Below are 22,081 nucleotides of genomic sequence, written 5' to 3'. Positions count from 1 at the left end.
CATTTTAATCTTAATTGAATTTACCAAAAAATAATCTTATATCCAACCAAAAAATACCACAATATTTTACAATTATACAAAATTCACGTGTATGGAAATTAAACATTGTGAGTTTAAATTTTAATTCACATTTTTTATATTTAAATAGTGCAACTTTAAAAAAAAAAAAGAAGATTGGAGTTTGGAGGAAATCAGGAAAATAGAAAATAGAAATACAAATTTGATAAGAGAAAAAAATGAGAAGAAAGTGAGTGGATGTGATTAAGCCTGTCAACGGTCCGGGTCTAGACCCGGATCCGAATATGGATCCGTTTTGTCAAACAAAAAACGGATCGAATATGAAATATATCATTCTGGCCCGTATTTGACCCGTATCCGGATATAAAATAAATAAATATATATATATACCAATAATATATTCCAAATTTATACCCCAAATTTACTTCTATACCCCAAAGGCCCAAACAACTAAATATTATCCACGGACATGTAGAGCCTTTGGCACATACAACATCTGTTGCAAAAGCATGAATTTGAATCTTACAAAAAGTATTTATCAATGCTAAACATTATATCTAGAAGATGTTAATTAACACATGCAATATAGCCCAGCTAAGACTTTAACCAAGTGACAACATTGAAATAATACTTGTTGGACAAAATTAAATTGACCTTTCTTAATAAAAAAAAACAGTACTTTTTCTAATTTTGTTGTAAAACAGGTTTCAGCTATTTTTTTCGGGTAGACTCGGACCCGGATCCGGATTCGGATAGACCCGTCGAATCTGGGTTAGGAACATAGAGTAGAAGATCCGTCGGGTAAATGGACCGGATACGGAACCGATATAGTATAACTGGTCCGGGTCCAGAATAATGAATTTCGGCCCGGATTCAACCCGTTGACAGGTCTAGATGTGATATTTAATAATTAGTCTTTAATATTAAGGAAAACCTATTTTTTTTAATTTAATAGATAAAAACAAAAAAATCACTGGTTCAACAGTTCAATCCGATTCATAAGATTCAATTCAATTTTTAAGTCTAATTAATTCAATGTATGAACTGGACCAGAGTTACAACTGGTTCCGGTCCACCTGTCTAACCTCCGGACCGGTCCGGTCCGGTCTCCAAAAATACATTGATGTAAACCACAGTAGTACACCCTAGATCCGTCGTAACCCCTCCGCTTTTTAGTCATCCCAAGCCGACTCCTCCATTCTCTCTTTCGCTCTCTCTTTGTTCACCTGGTTCTTTTTTCTCCTCTCAGACCAGGTTGGTTACCCTCCCCTCGACTCTCTCTCTCTCTCTCTCTCTCCCAAAACAATACAAATACAAGCGCTAAACAGTGTAAAATTCTCCACTTGAGAGGAGGAGTTGGGAGGGGTAAATTCCGGAAAGGAGAAAAATGAACGGTGGAGATTTGACGAGTCAACAACAGCAGCATCCGCATCAGCATCAGCAGCAGCAACAGCAGCAGCAGCATCATCAGCAGTGGATGGCGATGCAGCAGCAATGGATGTCCATGCACATGCAGTATCCGGCTGCTGCTATGGTGATGCAGCAGCAAATGATGTATGACCGGCAATACGTGCCGGCGGCGGCTTACTATCATCACCAACTCTATCAACAGCAGCACCAACTCTATCAACAACAGCCGCAGCACAAGCAGCAGAGTCAGATTCAAAATTCCAGCGAGGAGAACCGCACGATCTGGATTGGCGATCTCCAGCAGTGGATGGATGAAGCTTATCTTCAGTCTTGTTTCTCTCAGGCCTCGGAGGTTGGGTTTATTGCATCCTTCTATTCGTTAAATGCTGTAATTCGCGTTAAAACATCTGTTGTTGTCGATTTATATACTACTTAAAATATCTTATTTCTAGAAGTTCCGTAGAGTATTAGTGACGGTTCATTAATCGAATGTGGATAGTTTAGTGTTTCATACTTTATCTACAGTTTACTGACCAATTAGCTATTTAAGTGGATATTGACTGCTTTTCTTTCTCTATTGGAGTATTAACCTCTTCATAGTCATTCTAAATGTATTATAGATTCAGATCTGGTATTTTGAAGGATCCAGCTGTTTGTTGGTCGTAATTGTGCTGTTGTTTTGTACTGTTTGTCTTTCATGACAAATGGAAGAAAAGCTAGGAAACTAACGCCTATACGCACACAATTATTGGATGAGAAACTGTCTGAGTTGATTATTTCGTAGGCAACAATATTGTGCCCTAGCACTTCTCGTTTTGTTTCACCGCTCGTACTTTAGCAACATTTCTGAAGTGTTATGTGTGTTATTTTTGTTTAAATGCCAAATTATTTGGAGTAAGAAGAATCTATATGTTACTACACTTTGTAGTTGTTATTTATCTATCCTAAACAAGTATGTTTTCCAGCAAGTTGGCATCTTCTTATGCATGGGACATGTAGTTGGATGTTGTCTCTTCCAGGAAACTCTATTACATGTTTTCGAAACCCAACCCAAAAGTGGTAATTCCAAATTATGTGTCCTCAAAGGAGGGACAGAGACACCAGTCAAACATTTACCAAAAGCTAAGCGTGGAGTTGGAGCAAAAGATGATAATTAGTAGTTTTCTGAAAATATTGAAAACAAAAAACTTGTTTTGAGAAGTAAAGATAGTAGTGTAGTAAAGGGACAACTGTAATTAGATGTTCTTGCTGCATGGTACTTACTGCATGACTCATGTTTCGCATAAGGAATGTATGATTTCAAGATCAAAATATCAAAGGTGCTGAAATTTATTTTGTTAAGCAGGTGGATGCATGAAACATTTCTTCTTAAGACGTCTACAATGTATTGCTATGTCCTTTGACTGTCTGACGTCTCTCTGGCTCTATTGCATTCTATTTCCAATTTTTACGTACTTTATGTTTGTTCATGAACTAGGCTTTGGAAATGGTTTTCTAGTTGTATTCAACTTGGGTTTGGCTACTGGGCAATTCTGTATTTGCCCCTGAGATATCATATCACATACTGCCAATCACCTGTTCCGGGCACTTTGAGAAAAACGTTTCTTTCTCTTTCCTCCACTACTCCTAATCTCTTCCCTCCTTAATAATCAAATGAAGTATAGTTACTGTTAATTGTTTCATTCGTTTGTGCTTGACACGTTATTTGACAGATTCATGCAACAGATTATTTGTAGTGGCATTGGCTACTCCATAAAGATGCTGCATTTTGCATTAGCTGGTTTGTTTTTTTATTATATTTGTTTAATTATTTATTTTTTGGTTGCTACTTTCATTTGCCTACATATACCCTGGCATTGCTGATGACTACAAACTTGCATGTCTGGAGGTACAGAAAGTACGTGGCTGGCCAGAAGTACTGATAGATATTTATAGCATACTCTTGATTGTTGTTCCATGCATGGTAACATCTGGATAAGAGAATACGGTTCTGTAGCATGTTATGGTATCCAGTCTCTTGCATGATTTCTTTGGCTTGGATAATATTTGCTTATTTGTTGTGCCAAAAAAAGAAAAGAAAAGAAAAATGATATGGCCCTTTTGTGGAGTAGAATATGTGCTTATTTGTGTAAAAGAAACTTGCCGATAACATCTGTATGTTTAATGTAACTTAGTTGGCCTACTTTACTAGGATTCTGTGGTAGTCAAAGGAGCACGGTTTGATAATGGAATGATTGGCATATGTTGTTATTGGGCATGAGTTTGGCTTCTTGCATAGTACAGTTAAGGTTTGGACTTGTAAGAAATTCTTAAGGTGGACAATTTAACAAAGTTACAGTTTGTTATCTTTTGCAAAAGAAAAAATTTAATTGCTAGATCTTAGCTCAAGTGCCTATGGCAAATGAGTTTTAGTCTTTTTTTGATTTACTACGAGGTGCTCTGTTTTGTTTTCGGATTCCTAATGGTATAGTACAGTGATAATTTGTTGCACTTGTATCAGTTGAATCTCATTTTACTAGTTTGTACTATGCAAGTACAAAGAAAATTGACGGAATTTCATAGTTATTCAGTCATGTTCTTAAGTTATATGGTCTTGTTGAACTTACTCTCAACATTTAAAATCACACAGCTTATTTCTGTCAAAGTCATTCGTAATAAGCAGACTGGTCAGTCAGAGCGATATGGATTTGTGGAATTTAGTTCTCATGCAGCAGCTGACAAAGTCCTTCAGAGCTACAATGGCTCACCAATGCCAAATACAGAACAAGTCTTCCACCTTAACTGGGCAGCCTTTAGCATGGGTAATAGGCGCCAAGAAGCTGGTGCTGTTGATCTGTCAATATTTGTTGGAGATTTGGCTGCTGATGTTACTGATTCGTTATTGCATGAAACTTTTGCCAGTAGATTTCCATCTGTAAAAGGTGCAAAAGTAGTAGTTGATCCGAACACTGGCCGCTCAAAGGGTTATGGCTTTGTTCGGTTTGCAGATGAGAAAGAAAGAACTCAGGCAATGACTGAAATGAATGGTGCATATTGTTCTAGTAGGCCAATGAGGATTGGTGTTGCTACCCCCAAGAAGGCGTCACCGCAGCAACAGTATTCTTCCCAAGGTTATCTTTTGGATCCTTTTTTTAAACTTGAATCGTGTTCTTCTAAATTTTCCTGTTTCTATGTTTATGTTCTTTTCCCTATTTTATCCTTGTTGAATAAGGACAGACGTATTTCATTGTGTAAGCATTTGGAAGTAAAAATTTGTTTTGTAATGTTCTTTATTCTTTCTGTAAACATGAAAGTAAAAACAAACTTCATTGTTTATAACTAATGTTAGCAATATTTCGCAGATGTGTTAATGTTATATAACCCTGTGCTTGTGATAAAGAGGCCATTGTTTTGTCCTCCTGTTTTGTCATGTAATATTTCCGTGTCCTGTGAGGATATGGATAGATGTGGCTCTTTATTTATGTAGCTTCATATGATTATTTTGGTTCTGCTTTTCGTTTGGTTCATTTCTACCTTTCGCTGTCTGGTGGATGCACAGAAGAGGTGGTTTTTTCTGGAAATGAACCATACAGCTTGAGTTCAATGACGATTGTTATCACACATGAAATATTTTGTTGCACGCTATCTATTTGCTCTATAGTGTCCTCCGTTTTCTGTGTTTTGAACCATCAAACTCTCAAGACTAATGTTTTCTTATAGCGGTAGTATTGGCTGGAGGATATCCATCAAATGGTGTTGTGCCACAAGGTTCGCAGTCTGACAGTGATTCGTCAAATACAACAGTGAGTTAAAATTCCTTTGAAGTTGGATGCTAGAATGGTCTATTCTTTTACTAATGTAAAGTTGTCTTAGATTTTTGTGGGAGGACTTGATTCTGATGTAACTGATGAAGAATTGAGAGAGTCCTTCAGTCAGTTTGGTGAAGTAGTTTCAGTGAAAATACCTTCAGGAAAAGGATGCGGTTTTGTACAATTCTCTAATAGGTAATTTCCTCCCAACGCTTTTGCAGTGCATGGTAAATTCTTTAGTGCAAATCTCGCTAAACTAAGACAGATTTGTCATGCTTCATTTTTTTATTGCTCGTGGTATGAAGCTTAGAAAAGACTAATAGTATAGGAAATCATGGGAAATGAACAGTCAAATATGACATGTTTGAATTAGCATAAACTAGAAAGATTCTTATGATTTTAAATTATTTGTATCTACAGAAGCAATGCTGAAGATGCAATGCAGAGACTGAATGGAGCTGCTATTGGCAAACAGATGGTGCGTCTATCTTGGGGTCGGAATCCTGTAAACAAGCAGGTAAATCTGCAACATTAGTGAATTGATTTTCTACTTGAATGTCATATGCTGAAAGACCATTTAAACATCTGCTGGCTAGTTTCTGTCTGCTGAAAGCAAGTTACATACATCTCAGAGAGAGTAATGGATGGACCCTCCCCCCCCCCCTTCTCCTCTCTTTTTCTTCCTTATCCCTAGTAGCGTAGTAAAACTCATGTCGATGTCAGGATTTAGTGGGGGAAATTATTTTACCTGTATATCATTTTGCTTGAGTGATAAAATTGCTGGGAAGATGAACTTACATTTCTAGTTTGTTTTTCTACTCTTTGAACTGCTCTTCCCTTTCATCCTCCGTGTTGTTCTCTATTATTGTTCCTGATCTTTCTTTATCTGTGTCATACAATGTGAAGTTTCATAGACATCTCTACATGTTTAATATGAGAAGCAGAACTTGTAACATGTATTCTAGGCTTGCAAGTCATAGCCAACTTTTCATCAACCACACTATCAAATGGAATCTGGATGTAGTTCCAGATACCACCAAAGTAGATTTTCAATTTCTTCTTGTCCTTGCATCTCATTTGGTCCTTGAGTCTTAATTTCCTCGTAACTGCAGTTGAGAATGGATTCTAGCTACCAATTGAACGGCAGTAATTATGGAAGGCAAGGTCAAAATGGTTACGGGTATCCCATGCCGCAGTATGCAGCTGCTGCAAATGGTGCGGCTTCAAATGGTCATGGGGGCTACCAGCAGCCTGTCAACTGAACTTCGCTGTGTGCCATGCCAATAGTCATAAAGACTTACAATTTAGGGGGAATTTGCTATCTTAAAGATTACATCTGTAATACGTTGAATTTTGTAGCTGATTTGATTTTACTTTTTATAGACATCCCAGATTTTGTCTAAGAAAATCTGATCAAGGAGGCTTAGGAGGCCGGCACGATGGTTGCGTTGGCCAAAACCAGCTTTTATTCTTTTACAGTAGATGAGTGCTAGTAAACAAATGAACTTTTATTTAATCTGAAAGATAGATCCATGTGAGATTTATAAATAACTAGCAGGCCAGTTCCTTTTAGCTTTGCTGCAGGTGTTACCTCAATCTGCCATGGAAGTAATGGCTTAATAGAAAGGTGAGGGGCTGGAATGCTATAATTCCGGAAGATATCATTCGTCTTCCCTGGGGTTCAACGCCTTCTTATTCCTGTCTCTATTCTGCAGTATAGTCTAAGTTTGCGAGATTGATAAAGCCTAGCAGGAATCAGATCGGTTTATAAGAGGCAGCTGCTTTTAGAACATAACGCTGAAAGGGATGCGGTTGCTTAATATAATGAATGCATAAGCTCGGGAGAGCTCCTGAAGAAGAATTTCTGAATCCCGCTTTTTGTTGAATGAACAGTGGCTCTTGGTCTTGTTCTTCAAAGATTTATAGGAAAAAAGAGAGTCCTGAACTGGCACCTGTCTATCTCTTCCACTGGGTTGAGTTTTACACGTTCATGCGCCCACTTTTGATCCATGGTGTGTACGAGTGGGTTTCCATTTTACTGGTTTATTAGGTGTCAATGAACAAGGTGGGTCATGAAGATTGCGCCTAACTAATATTTCTCTGGTTTTGTTCAACGAATGATGAGTTGGCATTGGTCCATAGGGGTTTCAAAGTGTTAAAGACTCTTAGCATTGTAGAAGTGTGAAGTAAATTCGTGGGCATTGATCCTCTTTAAAAAAAGTTACTTGTATCTTAAATTATGTTTATTCAGTGCCTGTTGTAGATAATTTTTGGTTTGCCCCATCCTATCAAAATATGGTCCAATCTGGCAAGCATCATCTGCCATTGCGGGAAATGGCGATTCGCGGTTGCTGGCACACAAACATGCGCGAACCCTTTAATGAGGAATAGTTGCGGACTTGAATGGGTTCACAACACTCGAAACGTTCGCGAGTCTTTTTAACCAACGATAACGCAACAGCTTTATCAACTGGAAATGGTGAGACTGACACAGTATCGTTATTCTGGAAATGTGTTTAAGGCTCCTCGAATTCATCATTTTGAGTTCTATTGGTCGGATCTTAGGCAATCCTGAATGTTTCATCTAGAGTCTAATCCTGGAGGACACAGAAAAGTGGTCCAGTGGAAGAAGAACTCTACTTTCAAGGATTTTGTGTAGGCACGTATTTCAATCCCAGACTACAGGGCTTTGGGGACCAGCTGCAACTTGCAATGCCAATGGGAGCAAAAGCATCTCTCAGGATCAGGCAATGACGTTCCTGTCTTCTAAACCCCCACCTGTGCACGAGCCATCAACTAAGCTGTCGCAGGCATCACTGCAAGTCTGCATCCTCTTCAAAATTCCCATTTATTGTTCGGAATTGGTCCTCACAGTTTGCAACTTTCATAGTTTCATGACGATGGCCGGGTCAGATTCTGCCTGTAACTCCGGAGGGATAAATCTAATCAAGCAACAAACTTTTAAGCCCGCACATTCCTTGGATACTCTTCCTATTTCAGTTTTTACTACATTTGAGATCAAGAATTAGAACCCGAAAGGGAAGGAGCGCAAGGTCCTAAAAACCATTGAAAAGTACACAATTTGAAGGCTCTCTCCAGAAGGATAATCAATGACGTCTCGAAACTGGACATAATTCTTGCAACTTTTAGCATAAACTCGTACAACTTTGATGTAATCGTGATTGTTACTCCAACCAAGTCATATGAGTTGACAAACTTAGGTTTCCACGAAAATTGTATCAATTTACACTAAACGTTGTAAGAATTACATGGCTAAACAGAATCAGACAGTAATTCAACTAGTGAGGCCCCTGATCACCTGAAGCTCATCTATAGCTGGCATGTTTTAGATTTCTTGGCATACAGATTAATAATTTAGCCACTAATTGATAATGAAGAAAAGAATAGGAAACTCAATTCAAAATGCAGTGATCCTAGTTTGTTATTGCTGAGTACCTAGATGGATGGCTGCTAACTGTTAAAGACTTTTTAACATTCTCATTCTGTCTAACAAACAAGCTATTATTTGTCTTGAGTAGCCAAACCCAATCTGACTGCAAAATTTTGATAATTAGTGTCAATTTTGATTGCCAAATTTAAGGGCAATGGGTACGTACACAACTAAATACCATTCAACCAACTGTTTGTTGTCTTAAATTTAGCTATCCAATTTACATAGAGAATAAATCCTTAAATTCGACCACCAAAATTAATTTGAGAATACTGAAATTGTACATCGTCAAGGGTTCAATCAACTATTTGACACGAGAATAAGATTTAGTTGGCAAAACTGAACTCATCAAGTTTGGAGCAACCATCTCAGTATTTTGCCTTTGTAGATAATTTAAGAAGTAATGTAAACTTTAATTAAGTTAAAATATGTTTTCTGTGTTCTGTTAAAAAATTTTAGGTAATTACAGCTCCAATTCCTACTATATAAACGAATTGTTCGACACTCAGAGCAGGTGGTTGCAAACAGAGTCTTTCTCCAACTGTTCTGTTCCAATCCATCAGCGATGGAGAAAAAGCAGGAGTTGCTGAGCTTGTTCATCCTTTTTATTGTGACGTGCCCTGGCCTCGGCCACGGCTTTGGGAAGGACCAAGCGAGTTCTCTAATGTCCTTCCGTCGCGCAAAAAGGGCTGCTCGAGGCACTTCTGCAGATATGGAAGTGGCATTTACGGAGATGAGCTTGGAGATGGAGGATGGAACAAAATCATCATCTGACGTTGGAAAGATGGAAGATGATCTGATTAAGGATGGCCTTCCCGGACAACCATCGGGAGTGATGTTTAAGCAATATGCAGGATACGTCAACGTGGATAAAGTGAATGGACGTAACCTCTTCTATTACTTTGTTGAGGCAGCTCAGGATCCACTTTCCAAACCACTTATCCTTTGGCTAAATGGAGGTACGGAACATACCAAATGTATCCATGAGTATCATTATATCTACATGAAAATCTTCAAAGCAAACCTGGTTTTCTTTGTGTATTTGCATTGACATTTTGGGTACGCGTTGCATATGACGCAGGGCCTGGTTGTTCATCCCTTGGTTATGGTGCCATGATGGAGCTCGGGCCATTTGGTGTTAACCCTGATGGGACAACGCTCTACTTAAGAAGACATGCCTGGAACAGAGGTTAAAATTGATGAACCTTCCCAACTTCTTGATTTCTATATTTCTAAGGACTTGTCACGCAATCAAACGTTGCATGCTGATATGCATCTTTTCTTGCTAATTCTGGTATTTTACATGACAAACATGATGCAGCTGCAAATACATTATTCCTGGAGTCTCCAGCTGGTGTTGGTTTTTCTTATTCTAGCACCACTTCCGACTACAAAAGGTCAGGCGATAAAAGGACAGGCAGGCCCCTTTAACTCCTATTCCTTTGGTTTCTTTTTCCACCTTTTTTTTTTTTTGGGATTTATTTACAACTTGGCCAGGGGTTGGTTCGCAGCAACTCTTTACTCCATAAAGCTGAGATTCCCTCATCCGAACATCTGCTGTTGATTCGCTATATTCCACTATTGGAAAGCATCAATTATTGTTATTCTCACGAGTGTCCATTGCAAAACTGGCATGATAGAAAAAAGCTAGCAACTTGCTCTTGATCTTTCCATTAACTTAATGATATCACTCTATGTCGCCCTGTAGCTGAAGATTCATATACATTTCTGGTTAACTGGTTCAAGAAGTTCCCTCACTACAAAGCTCGTGACCTCTACGTAATGGGAGAAAGCTATGCAGGTATAGTTCACAAATCTTATCTGATTGATTAGTCGAATTTCTTGGCGCTGCGGCGCTCAATCACTCAGGGCCAGGGATGTCAGACGCAGATGATGGCTGCCCAATGTCACTAGTCTTTGGTATAGGTTATCAAGGTATATGCTTCACAAGTGATTTAGTTTTTCAGGTTATTACGTTCCAGAGCTAGCAGAAGTGATCATCAAAAGGAATGCAATGGGGGAGCCAATATCAAAGATTCAGCTAAAAGGGATCATGGTAAGCTGATTTGGGTAATTGCCCCCAAAGAATGAGGATTCATGAGGTTCATTGAGTGCACAATAATTGTTGATGGTCTTCCATCACAATAATTGGGTTGAAATGTGGTTTCTTTAGTCCTTTCACACAAAAGCACCTTTCTTTAGCCGTTGCAATAATTGATAGTAAACGGCAAAAGCTTAAACCATACCACTTTACAAAATACTACTGTCTACCACTACTACTACTATTTTAAATTAAAACACATATTCTGCCCATAAAAACTAAACCTAATCTAAAAATTTGGCCAAGACTTTTGGTCTCCAATCTCTCTTGAGAATTGTGAGCACATTTTGGCCAGATGGACATAGCATCTGATGGAACCATAAACCTAAATTGACTTAGATTGACGAAGAAAATGATGAAGTATAGGCTACAGGAGTTAGGCTTGGTCGTACATTGTAGCATCTAATAGGAGGGCATGTATGTCAGCAATTTTGTTAAAACCAATAACGACTCCAGGCATGCAGCCAAAGCTTGAACACCAACACAAAACACGTCCAAATGCATTACGGTCGCAACAGTTGCCAAATTCTATTGTACAAATTCTATTGTTAAGTTGTTTAGGTTGAATACCGACATAAAACACGTCCCAATGCATTGCGGCCGTAACCGTGTAGCATTCTACCGTTTTTTTTTTCGTAATCCGAGGACAAGTGCAACGTTACCAGGCCCTCTGGTAAAATTAATTTTGCAGATCGGAAACGGGATAATGAATGAAGTGACAGATGTGAGAGGAACTTATGATTTTCTTTGGAGCCATGCACTAATTTCGGATGAAACCTATCAAAGACTCAGAGAGAACTGCATGGTAGAGACCAAAACTTGTCAAGAATTTGAAGACGCAGGGAAGATGGAATTTGGAGCAATTGATCCTTCAAATATATATGGCCCATCATGCTCACATTCTGACAGTCCATGGAGGACCAAACTCCTCGTTGGGTATTTTCCCTGCGAAGGAGATTATGTCGTAAATTATCTCAATCTTCCTCACGTACAGGAAGCATTGCATGCCAACCAAACCAAACTGCCTTATTCTTGGCAGCTGTGCAGGTAAACAACTAATCATTATGCCAAAAAACCTCCTTTTTCGTCTTTCAATCTATGAATAAACAATTTTGAGGAGAGAACCAAGTGAAGCGATGATAAGCAGCATTCTGATTAACCTTCGAATTGCTAGAATTTGGAATTGTCAGCTTTATTAAGGATGAAGTCTTAATTTCAAATGGAAAAACACAGGCACTACCATTTTCTGAAGTTGTTCTACGCTTCTACTATGAAACATAGTATTCTGGACGACATTAATGATCTGTTTCTTGTGATGCTAGTGACATAATTGATTATTGGAAGGATAGCCCATCAACAATGTTCCCAACATACAGGAGGCTTATGGCATCTGGTCTTCGGATACTCCTTTTCAGGTAAAACAACTTTAAAAAAGAAAAGAAAAGAAAATTGTCGTTATAAAGTTACAGATTTTACTGCAAAGAATTTTTGAGTAACTGATCAGAAAATTTTGGGGCTAAATTCTCAACATAATGTGATTGACAGTGGGGATGTGGATGTAATAGTTTCAGTGACCAGCACTCGATATTCCATTGATGCTATGAACATGAAAGTTATCAAACCCTGGCATCCATGGCTCGATGAAACTAACGATGTAGGTTTCACATTATGTCTTACAATTGGTTGAATTCGAGCTTTTAAGTTGAAGGGCCTGAAGATCGACGAATCGGTTGAATGCAGGTTGGTGGATATCAAGTAATCTATGATGGCTTAACCTTTGCTACGGTTAGAGAAGCGGGTCACCAAGTTCCTGAATATCAGCCTCGAAGAGCTTTTGCTTTGCTCAGGAGGTTTTTAGCAGCTGAGAATTAGCGGCGCAGATCAATGACAGCGGTTAGCTTTGAACTGGGCTCTGAATGCTAGTGCTTGCCACTACGTCCGTAGATGAAAGGGGCGGAGTTCGCTATTAGTAGTGAACTTTCGTTCCCTATGGATATTAAAGGTGATTTGATTTCTGCATAGTGCAGCTTATTCTCTCTCTCACTCTCTTTTCCCCGAAAGTGTCAAGATTTCATTAATCTTAATCAATATTTACAAGTGTAATGAGGTAAAGACCTTCAGCATACCTAGTGTGTTCAAGCCACCCTTCTGCTCTCGATCGTGTTTCAGTTTCATAGCAAACTTTACTACTAGTGCTGGTGTTCTGAAGTCTTCCAGTACCGCTGCCAATAAAGCATCTTGTGGCTTATTCAGTGTTGTGATAATGGGCACCGATGCTGCAACTAAAAATAGTTGTCCATACACGGTACACCCCCTACGAAATGAAATGAAATGAAAGGTTATATCGTTAATTCTCCCAAATCCTACCTCACGCCCATATATTTTCCCACGTTTCCCATTTATTTTGAACTATATATATGTTTCTAACTGACAATGTGGCACGCATCTCCTAATCCCTAAATTCCGTCCCCGACACTTCTCCTCACCTGTGTCACAACAATTTTATCCGCACGTCATTCATCTTTTAAGCCTAAATTCAACTAGTGATCAATCAAGCTCTGAGTATTTTGCTCCCTCAAAAAAAAAAATTTTTTTTTTCAAAGAGCCATTTCGGGATATAAGGCCATCCTGGAAATGCTGGTGGGCTTGTTTTTGTTTTCTATTTTTGCGAAGTCCGTTTTGCAATTGGACCACGACAAGCAAATTAATCTGCAGTTTCCAAGAGAAAATTACTTCTTTGGAGTGCCTAAAATTAAATGATGCACGGATTCCCCTCAAAACTTTCTCGTTGGTGTGGTACTTAAGCAGGTTGGTTCACATCTATCCAGTGATAGATTTTATGCACTTCTGTGGAGTTTAGTTGCTGATCGCTGAACTCAGTCTCGACATCGTAAAGATAATTGTCTCAGGAGATCGTGGACTTAGGTAATAATGTCATTCGTTGCATTAGCTACATGGGACAAGCAGCAGCATGATTGAGTATTGGGTAGACGATAAATTCAACATTCCTTCCCGGCTTCCCCTACATGATCACCAAAACAGAAAAAACACTTGGCAGTAGTACTCTGTATTCGAGGATGAAAGGCGGATTTCTTCTTTTACTCGCTCTTCTATGACCCTCTTGCAAAACTCATCAAGGCTAGACGTCTAAAGAGACCTGTGAATGATGGAAATGACTAGCATTCAGCAAATCAGGATTTGTATTTTTTTTCCCCCAGAGTAGTCTATGTTGGCCCTCAAGATGGCCTGAAGGAAGCTGACAAGATCACGACATTGCCAGGACAACCAAATGGAGTGAGTTTTGGTCGGTACTCGGGTATGTCACTGCTGGTCCTAAGACTGGTCGAGCCCTCTTCTACTATCTTGCTGAATCTTCGAATTCTCCTTCCACCACCAAGCCTTTAGTGCTGCGGCTAAATGGAGGTACGATTCTATCAATTCTTATGTATATATACATTTTCCTGGACAGGCTTTCTTAAATTTTACTACTACACTCTGTTTTGCACTATTCCACATGATGAGTCACCACAAGCAACGATGGAATTGAGATGTACACCACACTGTTGATGCATTTTGCGCGTAATCTAGTTAGAAAGCCAGTTGCGTTGATATAATTGCCTGAATGCGAACGACCAAGCTGCTCGTCATTCGGGATTGGAGCAACGACAGAACTGTGACCGTTTCGAGTTAACCCAGACGGCCGCACACTATGGCATGCTCAAATATGCCTGGAACAATGGTGACAATTCATGACTTCTCTATAATGACTGCATGCATATTAACTCAAATTGAGGGTTGTAGTTTTATAGCTACAATTGCCGGAATCTCCCGCCGGTGTTGGATTTTCTCCCTCAAAACACATCGTCCGACTATATTACAGGAGATACAAAAACTGCTGCAGATTCTTATACATTTATAATGTATTGGTTAGAACGATTCCCCGAGCATAAAAACAGGGAGCTTTTCATTGCCGGAGAAAGTTATGCCGGTCATTATGTTCCACAGATTGCCAAACTCATCAATATTAATTCTGGTGTCGCAACTTGCATCTGTTCATCTTCGAACGTTGGAATGATGAGCCAGACAGAGACTCAGTTTTGGTTATGTTTCACGTCCTCAACAGATGGTAGAGTGCCAGTGACAACAACTAGGTATGGCATAATGGTATTGCGGTCGTTGGCGTTGGCATTTTCTATGGTTGAAGAGAAGAAGAAAGATGAAAAATATCAACTGATTTGACAATTGTACGCTATTGCTCCTCGTGTTAAATTTAAATACGACGGATTAGGTTAACCGTTGAATTTCATGATCAGCGTAGCGGCCAATTAGCAAAGTCAGATCAGTTTATATCCGCATAATTATTACTTATAATAATAATAATAATAATATATTTCTGCACTCTCTTCACCAAAACAAACGAACAGACAAGCATTTGATAATAATATATAGTCAAAAATGAAAATTGAGATTTGTTTATTTTTCGATCGTAAGGAGCACAGAAAGATGGGATAAAAGTCTTTCTTTAAGGCCACCTTCCCCAGTCCCCAGTCCCCAGTCCCCACCCCACCAGGACGATCAAATAAATACTAGTAGTAAATAAAGAATTTTTTTTATTTTTTTTTAAAAAGGGAGAATTAGCAACGCAATATATATTCTTCTATAAGAAAATGTCAACTTTGAGTTTAAGTACCCCAAATTTGAAAACCATAACACTTTTGCCCTTCCGTTCATTTTAAAACATTAGTACGACAATTTCAAGCAGGAATGTTAACAACAGTTACGTTATTTCTTGTTATTCTCCCTTAGGTTTTTGTGATCTTGTTACCAAGTTGATGCAGTGAATTATTTGGACAGGAGATTATTTGCCCAAATATATTTGCTTACATCACCATTACAATTTCCAATATACATTTTTATCTTCTCAATTACCTTTTTATCTCACATACATCACATCACATCACATCACAAAAAAGTACGACAGTAAAAATATCTCAAATAATTTACGATCCAAACACACTCAATTATTAATGCTTAATTTCCCGAGTGAATTGTATGTAACTTTTTGAGTTATATATGATGTGAATTATCTGTATCCCAAGAAATCACTCATCCTTTTCAACTTTAATATGTTACACTTATCAGGAAGCAATTATGAAAGATTTCCTAAAAGGTGTATGAATTAGGAAGCAATTTCCTTGTCAACTGGGTAGGTAGTCGGAATAATTTTTTTTTAAAAAAAATGGTTTGGCTAATTGATGTCCATCTGTCAAGATGTAGTTCAAGTAATAGATTTTAGAAAAGAAAAAAATTAATTTAAATACATATATTTTTAATGAATGATAATAATTATTAATATCTATAAAATTTAAATATATTAACGAATACTCCTCACGACCTAAAAGAAAATCGCTGGACGGACGGTTGTAAGTTGTAACGGTTGCTGAGGTTTTGAATCGGCTGCCTGACGATTTAAATCACAAAAGGCAAGGCTGTAGACGGAAGGTCGGGAATTAAAATACCGCTGTCAAATCATCCCCTTAACTATCCTATCCATAATCATTTCGCATTTTAAAATTCAAATAGACCATTAGCACAAGCAAGACTGCCCAATCCTCAAAAGAATCGGTACGCTTTACGGCTCTGTTTGTTTGTTTGATAGAAGAGTCGTGTAAGAAAGTGTGCCGCCGTCGTGGAAATGTGAAGTGAAGTGAGATAAAAGGAAAAAGAAATTAATTTTTTGGTTAATAAAAAAATGGTGTAAGAAAATACAAATTCTTATATTTGTTTAGCCGAAAAGTCATGGAAAAATTGGTTAGTATGTTCGTCAATAAAAAAATATATTCAATAGTGAATTTCTTCATTTTTTGGTATTGGAGTGTATGTAAAAACATGTAATAATTATAGCATTTTGCTATTGGAAGGGTTGTTTACTTGAAAATTAATGACATTCTTTAACAATAAGTTTATGAGTTTTTTCAAAAAATATACAGACATAAAAAAGAAACATAAAATGTAAAAGAAAAGATACTAATGTCATACAAACGCTACTATGAGTTTAGAATAGAGGAAATAGTTTAGAAAAAAGAAGAAAGAAGTTCTGGAAAAAAAAATCTAATCAATTGAAACTTTCTTATGACTCACTTTTCTATCAATTTCAGCAGCAAAAAGTTTCAAAAATTGCAGGAAATTTATTTCCTTGACTTTTTTTCCCAAACAAACGCTACTATCTAAAACAATTCCGAGATTCCCATTTGCAGTCCAAAATCCCTCAAGTAAACGGCTGACGTTTACTCCGGAGCTTGAATTTTATTTCCACCATTTATTATTCGATGAAATGCCAGCATTGCCCTCCCAAACCCCAAACGCAATGTAGACTTTTTTTGTTTTTTTGTTTTTTTTTGGAGGAAGCAATGTAGACTTGAAAGCAGTTACTAGTTTTGTAGCTTTACCAAAATTAACTATGGAACTAAAAATATGCCTGTGCCACGCCCAAGTAAATAAACCATTCCTGATCCTAAGTAATTCCTCAAAGAAAAAGCCAACTACTAAACATTTACATATGGTCATTGGACTTTGTTTGGATGGCTATTTTTTCAGAAAAAAATTTACACATTTTATGAATATTTTTTTGCACTTTTTTTTTTATCTTACAAATAACATCACATCATATAAAGTAATACAGTAATTCTTTTTTTCTCAAAAACTATTCAAAAAGTGCAATCGAAGCAACCTTAATTGTGGTTCAAAAATCAGAAGGGACGTCTATAAAAACTGTAAACTCCTGTAGCCGCACCCATCCAAGAGCTAAAACACTAGAGTACGCTGAGTTGCTGGCCTCAGTTTCTTTCTGAGGCCTGTAACGTTGAGAAGGCTAAATTGGGTAAACTAGAGCCGGAGTGGTTGAAGAGTCCCCATCGATGGGGAGAATAGCATTAGATATGTAGAGACAGATTTAAAAGGCGGCCCTGCAGCGCTTGCTGCTGCGGTGTCTCTCCGGTCAATCACTGACCCTCTTTCGTATCCTTCCTTCCCCTTTCCTCTTTTTCCTCTCCGCTTTCCTTTTCCTCTCCTCTCTCGAGTGTTTAATCTTTAACTACTCCATTAGTAGTAGTACGTACAGATATAGAACCCATGTTTTAAGCAGCTCACTACAAACTCTCTGGAGAGTCTTAACAAATATGGAGATGGAAGTAATGATGCCATCGGCTCCGGTGGACTTCAACTTCGACAGTACATGCACTTCTCCGTACATTAGCGCCCCTTCAAGTCCCCAGCGCTTCGGGACCTTCTTCTTCAGCGCCCCGACAAGCCCCACCCGGGCTTCCTCCTTCTACGCCGACTTCAATAACTTCTCCCTTCATCATGATGATCATGAGACCTCCCACGACCACGAGTCTCTGTCTGCAGTTCCATTCAACTGGGAAGAAAAGCCTGGAATGCCCAAGGCTCAAGAATCCCTTTTGATCAGGGATGTTAATTCTAATAACTATGCGGATAAAGAGTTCGCTTTCGATTTCAGCGGGCAGTTGGAGTCGAGTTCTTTATCTGCTGATGAGCTCTTTGATGGGGGCAAGATCAAGCCTTTGAAGCCGCCGCCTCGATTGCAATCAGCTGTTGCTGATTCTTTGAGCCCGAAGTCGCCTCGATCACCCAAGAAGAAGATCAAAGAGGCATTGTCACCCCGACATAAAATGAAGGATTTTGACCCGTTTGCGGCGGCGCTCGAACAAACTCGTAAACAGAATATTAGCACCAGCACCAGAACTGCCATTACCCAAGAACGTCCTGGAAGAAATGATGATCAAGTTCAACGCGGCCGAGAAAGGACTCAGAAGCCGCCCTCCATTAGGCAAAAAGGAACCAGATCTTTGTCCCCTTTTAGGGTCTCGGACTTGTTACTCGATCATCGAGAGAACAATCAACAGAATGCAAAGAACAATTCAGCTTCTTCTTTCTCTTCTTCTTTTTCGTGGTTTTGGTATAGAAAGTGGAAGCTCAAGGACTTGTTGCTGTTTAGAAGTGCATCAGAGGGGAGAGCTATGAGTAAAGATCATTTAAACAAGTATTCTACGTTGAAGAAGAATAATACGGAGCAAGAGGATGTGAAAAACTCGAGCTTCAGATCAACTGATAGTGTTGGTTCATCAGTATCAAGCTCCAAGAGGAGAGGCCAAGCTTCAGCTCACGAATTGCATTACACGGCAAACAGGGCAGTCTCAGAGGAGCTCAGGAAGAAAACTTTCTTGCCTTACAAGCAGGGGTTATTGGGCTGCTTGGGATTCAATCCGGGGATTCCTATTCATGAAATTTCTAAAGGGCTCGGTTCTATGAGCCGAGTTCGTGGTTGATTAATTTAGATTTCTTGTCAAGGACAAAACAACTTCTGGGGTTGGTGGTGTGGACGTCTTCTCTAAATCTGTATCTCCACTTCTCTTTCTTGTTCAGAAAAAGTATAAACAAAAGTCTCTTGCTTTTCTCTTTTTTCTATTGATACAATTTTACTAGGTAATGATCTTGTGCTTTAAGACATTCCAATTTGTTTTGAAGTATATGAAATTGCGGATTAGTACCAATTTAGCTGTAAATTAATACTACTATTTCAAAATACAGCTAAACGATCTGCAAAATTTCTGTCGAATACCACAAACATTTAGCATTTAATTGCCTTTCAATTAAAAGTGCTGAAGTTTGCTCTGCCGTTAGTTGTTGGGATATTATGGCATGCTGTTACCACCGCTCAGGCGGTGGAGGGAAGCAACTGGTCTCCAGTTATCGAAACAAACAGTAGTGAAGCTGGAAATTTTTCTTGTATGTTTTCGTAGAGGACGCTATGAGTTATGGAATAAACCGTGACTCCAGACAGAATTTGTTCAAACTGTTACCCATTCAATTAATAAGGAGTCGATGAACCTCAGAATTTGTTCAAACTGTTGCTCAAATCTTGTAAAGTTCAGTTTATATAAAATACCATCTACCGTTTCCGGGAAAAAAAAAAAAAGAAAGATGAACCTCAGCAATCAATCACTTGCTACACTAGCTACTAGCCTACAGCTTTTTGGATGTATTGCCCTGTCCAGGAGCACATCAACTATACAATTTTACCTTTAAACAATTCAGGCTCTTAATTCTGATAAACGATATACGTACAAGTCTTGTTTTGTACCTTTTTTTATCCTTCATGCATGCATACCTTTCTCTATGTTTATAAAGGCTTGATGCAGCAAACTTGCTGGGGTGCACAGTTTGTCTCATGGAATTGAGACCTCAGATCTTAAGCATAGGATTATTTGCGGGCACCTTATTCTTAGGTTCAGTACGTGCCAATTGTCAAACCTTGGGTAAATTTCGCCCCCCAAAAATAGGATTCCTATCCTGTCTGACAATGTTCGCTGTTCACACAGCCAAGGATTGTCGTCGTCACATTCATGCTAGACATCCACTCGTGTTTTCACATTTGTCTTTGAACCATTTGAGAGCCATTATCCCAACTGTTTTCAGGTTGGCTGCCATAGCACCCCAAAATTCTACATTACCCCATCCCATTATGGCACAGAGAAATGATAAGAGTCCTGTTTAATTTATACCATTGCATGCAGGATTACAATCTTAATGAATATTATCCATTTTAAGAATCATCAGTAGAGGCCCGTGAAGCATTGAAAAAGTCATTCTTGCAACTTTACTAGGATTAAACAAGAAACATTCACTAAAGAAGGAAGAGAAAAATGAAAAGGAGATATTCATGTGGGGGATCTGGGTTAGCAAAGCAAAATAGTTGCTTGTTCTTGTAGGGTAAAGAAGGAGCTAAGCAAGAATTAACTTTATCAACATTCCAGATGCACGTAAGGTTATGTCGTGGGATTAAGAGGAAAACCACGGAAAAGCCTGGAATTGTGCTACCACTTTTTGACCTTTTTCTTTTCAAAAATTTTCAATTTCCTTTTTCTTCAGAGCATATTCGGCATTAGCCCAATAACCGACCAGTGTAAAGGGAATTAACACGGGGTTAAAAGTACCGACCAAATGCTTGGCTTAGTTGATAAAGGCAAACTATTTTCTCAGAAAAAAAAAATAATGTGTTAAAATTTACTATCCATGTAAGAACTGTACTGACAAATGATCTGCAAGAACTTTTGTAAACGATTTGTGATTTCGCAAACATATTCTGATCCATCCATGACGGTGATTAGAGCAAAATCATACAAATTTTTATCTTTAAAAGAAAAAAAAAAGTACCGACCAAATGGTGGATGCAATCATCTCAAAATAGGTGCTTTGGCATCACTTTATAACTCTCGTACTGATTTCTTAAATGCAAAAAGATTAGCCTGAACTTTATGATGGCGGTGATGATATAGATCATCATAACATTTCCATGGTGGTGTCGGTGGTTGTTTCGGATTTTATGCTCCATACACGGCCACACCTCATGGTTGTTAAAGAAAATCATCATGTGTTTATTCCTCTGATTCCGGAAAGCCTCATGCACAGGTACTTCCAGATGCATTTTAGGAATCACCTTTTCTATGAAACCCTTAATAGAAAATACAATTGGAGGTGTGATTATGGACCTTCAACGATTGACAAGAAATATTCTTTTAACTTTTTTTTTTTTATCAATCGGCAATATTTATACGACTATTACTATGTCAACAACATTTAGGATACATTGGATAAAATTAAAATCTAAAATTTGAATCCAATAAATTATTGAATTGTTAAATATTAAATTTAATACATTTGAGTACATATTACATTCAATGATAAGTGAATAATTTATCACTTAATTTTGAAAACAAGTTTTGTCTACGAAATTCAATGCCACTTAATTAATTCAAATGTTCAATTTTTCATTATCAAATGGTCTAAATATGTTAAGATTTTAATCTATTAAATTTAAGTGCTGAAGTGGATTATCAAACTTAATCTTATACTACTCTTAATCTATTCTATATTAAGAAAGGGTCAAAAAAAATTAGAGGAAAAAACCCACCTCTAAAACAGAAGGTGCCCTACTATACCTTTACTATTCGTTTCAACATTTTTTTCCTACATCAAATAAAGGCGAGACTTTCCGAGAACCAAACAAAGCATCATAAGCACATTTAGCACACTAAGCACATATCTTACTTAATCGACTTTATTACGTATCTATTTAAGTTTGACATGTCAAAGGATGGACTAACTCATATCATCCGCCAAGCGAAAAAAAAATGCTAAACAACCAAAATTAAGAAAGAGATAAGATTCAACTAAACTTCCTAGCTTTGCCCAAAGTTAAAACATTTAGTCATGTGAAAATGGTAAACAAGT

General features: G+C 38.1%; 3 protein-coding genes across 4 annotated transcripts; all 3 read left to right on the top strand.

Moving 5' to 3' along the window:
* The first annotated feature begins 1,198 nt into the window (after positions 1–1,198).
* On the top strand, positions 1,199–6,793 carry LOC113764125 (polyadenylate-binding protein RBP47-like). 2 transcript variants are annotated; one of them, XM_027308189.1, is made up of 6 exons: positions 1,199–1,780; positions 4,058–4,538; positions 5,134–5,210; positions 5,281–5,411; positions 5,637–5,733; positions 6,329–6,793. In XM_027308189.1, exons 1-6 carry the CDS (start codon positions 1,406–1,408, stop codon positions 6,476–6,478), a joined length of 1,311 nt encoding a protein of 436 aa, XP_027163990.1. In that variant the 5' UTR covers positions 1,199–1,405; the 3' UTR covers positions 6,479–6,793. The 2 variants fall into 2 exon arrangements, with proteins under 2 accessions (XP_027163990.1, XP_027163989.1); XM_027308188.1 differs by having other exon boundaries at positions 1,200–1,780; positions 5,128–5,210.
* Positions 6,794–9,149: 2,356 nt separating this feature from the next.
* On the top strand, positions 9,150–13,016 carry LOC113762643 (putative serine carboxypeptidase-like 23). The gene is made up of 9 exons (XM_027306189.1): positions 9,150–9,626; positions 9,749–9,856; positions 9,989–10,084; positions 10,376–10,468; positions 10,635–10,723; positions 11,460–11,815; positions 12,091–12,183; positions 12,314–12,422; positions 12,509–13,016. The coding sequence occupies exons 1-9, from the start codon at positions 9,233–9,235 to the stop codon at positions 12,638–12,640; spliced, it is 1,470 nt and encodes a 489-aa protein (XP_027161990.1). The 5' UTR covers positions 9,150–9,232; the 3' UTR covers positions 12,641–13,016.
* A 4,564-nt stretch (positions 13,017–17,580) lies between these two features.
* On the top strand, positions 17,581–19,341 carry LOC113761515. The gene has a single exon (XM_027304535.1). It carries the CDS (start codon positions 17,947–17,949, stop codon positions 19,114–19,116), a length of 1,170 nt encoding a protein of 389 aa, XP_027160336.1. The 5' UTR covers positions 17,581–17,946; the 3' UTR covers positions 19,117–19,341.
* The last annotated feature ends 2,740 nt before the right edge of the window (positions 19,342–22,081 follow it).

Source organism: Coffea eugenioides, chromosome 2 (genome assembly GCF_003713205.1).
Source record: "Coffea eugenioides isolate CCC68of chromosome 2, Ceug_1.0, whole genome shotgun sequence".
Lineage (NCBI taxonomy): Eukaryota > Viridiplantae > Streptophyta > Magnoliopsida > Gentianales > Rubiaceae > Coffea > Coffea eugenioides.
Note: the sequence above shows the minus strand (reverse complement) of the source record. Positions and strands in the feature narration are given on the sequence as shown.